Source organism: Malurus melanocephalus, unplaced genomic scaffold (genome assembly GCF_030028575.1).
Source record: "Malurus melanocephalus ecotype Western Australia unplaced genomic scaffold, MMel_1.1 scaffold_2658, whole genome shotgun sequence".
In the NCBI taxonomy this organism is placed as follows: domain Eukaryota; kingdom Metazoa; phylum Chordata; class Aves; order Passeriformes; family Maluridae; genus Malurus; species Malurus melanocephalus.
In genome coordinates this window covers 1-991 of record NW_026625890.1, presented here as the reverse complement: position 1 = coordinate 991, position 991 = coordinate 1, and the positions used below count along the sequence as shown (strand labels likewise).

At 50.9% G+C, this 991-nt stretch overlaps 1 protein-coding gene across 1 annotated transcript in view; it reads left to right on the top strand.

Annotated features, from left to right (window-relative positions):
- The window catches only part of CTH (cystathionine gamma-lyase), a 5,444-nt gene extending 4,470 nt beyond the window's left edge, over positions 1–974 (top strand). The window contains exons 3-4 of the mRNA XM_057388874.1: positions 328–641; positions 788–974. Of these exons, the coding sequence (XP_057244857.1) occupies positions 328–641; positions 788–918 (445 nt within the window). The 3' untranslated portion in view covers positions 919–974. The remainder of the gene's footprint in view (positions 1–327; positions 642–787) is intronic.
- Positions 975–991: the final 17 nt, after the last annotated feature.

The following is a 991-nucleotide window of genomic DNA, read 5'->3' as shown; positions in this document are numbered from 1 at the left end:
GAGTGGGAAATCTGCCTGGGAATGTGACTTCAATGGGCAGAACTGGGAAAAGCTCAATTAAAAAATCTCCAATAAAAAAACTCCAATAAAAGGAGAGACATTGGTCTCCACTTCCTGAGTGCTTCAGGACCTGCAGTTATTGGGGGTTGGATCTCACTCACCCATCAGGGCGTGCCCAATGCAGAATTTTCTTATCTCTGACAATTCCAACAATGTTCCTGCCTCTCCATGGTCAGGAATAAATTCCTGTACAGGATTCTGCCCTCAGCAGAGGCAGTGAAGGTGCATTGTGTCACTGAATGTCATCCTTGAGGCCTGAGCTGGTTAATTGGGCTCATTAATTGGCTCCCCAATGTGGGAGATGAGGAACAGAGATTGCCTTGGGTGTCTTCCCACATGTTCTAACTTTATAAATGCCAGGGCTGAGGATGTGTTTGGCTTTGCTGAATGCAAAGCTCCAACATTTCTGTGGAATTCTGCTCCCATAGGCTTGGGAGCTGTGCCCTCCCCCTTTGACTGTTACATGTGCACCCGCGGGATCAAGACTCTGCCCATCCGGATGAAGCTGCACTTCCACAATGCCCTGGCTGTGGCTGAATACCTGGAAACTCATCCCAGGGTGGAGAAGGTCATTTACCCAGGTGGGTTGGCAGTGTCTGGGAGCATCCCAGGGGAGGGTTTTTGGGTGCTCCATGACTGGAGCTGGGTGCCCACCCCAGGTGAGGGTGAGCTGGCCCAGCTCTGTGCTGGAATTCACTGGGAATTCTCCCAACTCTCCCCATTCCAGRGCTGCCTTCCCACCCCCAGCACAAGGTGTTCAAGAAGCAGAGTACAGGCTGTCCTGGGGTTGTCAGCTTCTACATCAAAGGGAATCAAGAAAATGCCTTTGCCTTCCTCAAGAAACTGGAGGTAAAATAAAGGCAATAAAATCATCCTCAGAGGGAGCTGGAACTGCCCTGCTGAGGGGAGGGTGGAAGTGGCTTTTCTTGCC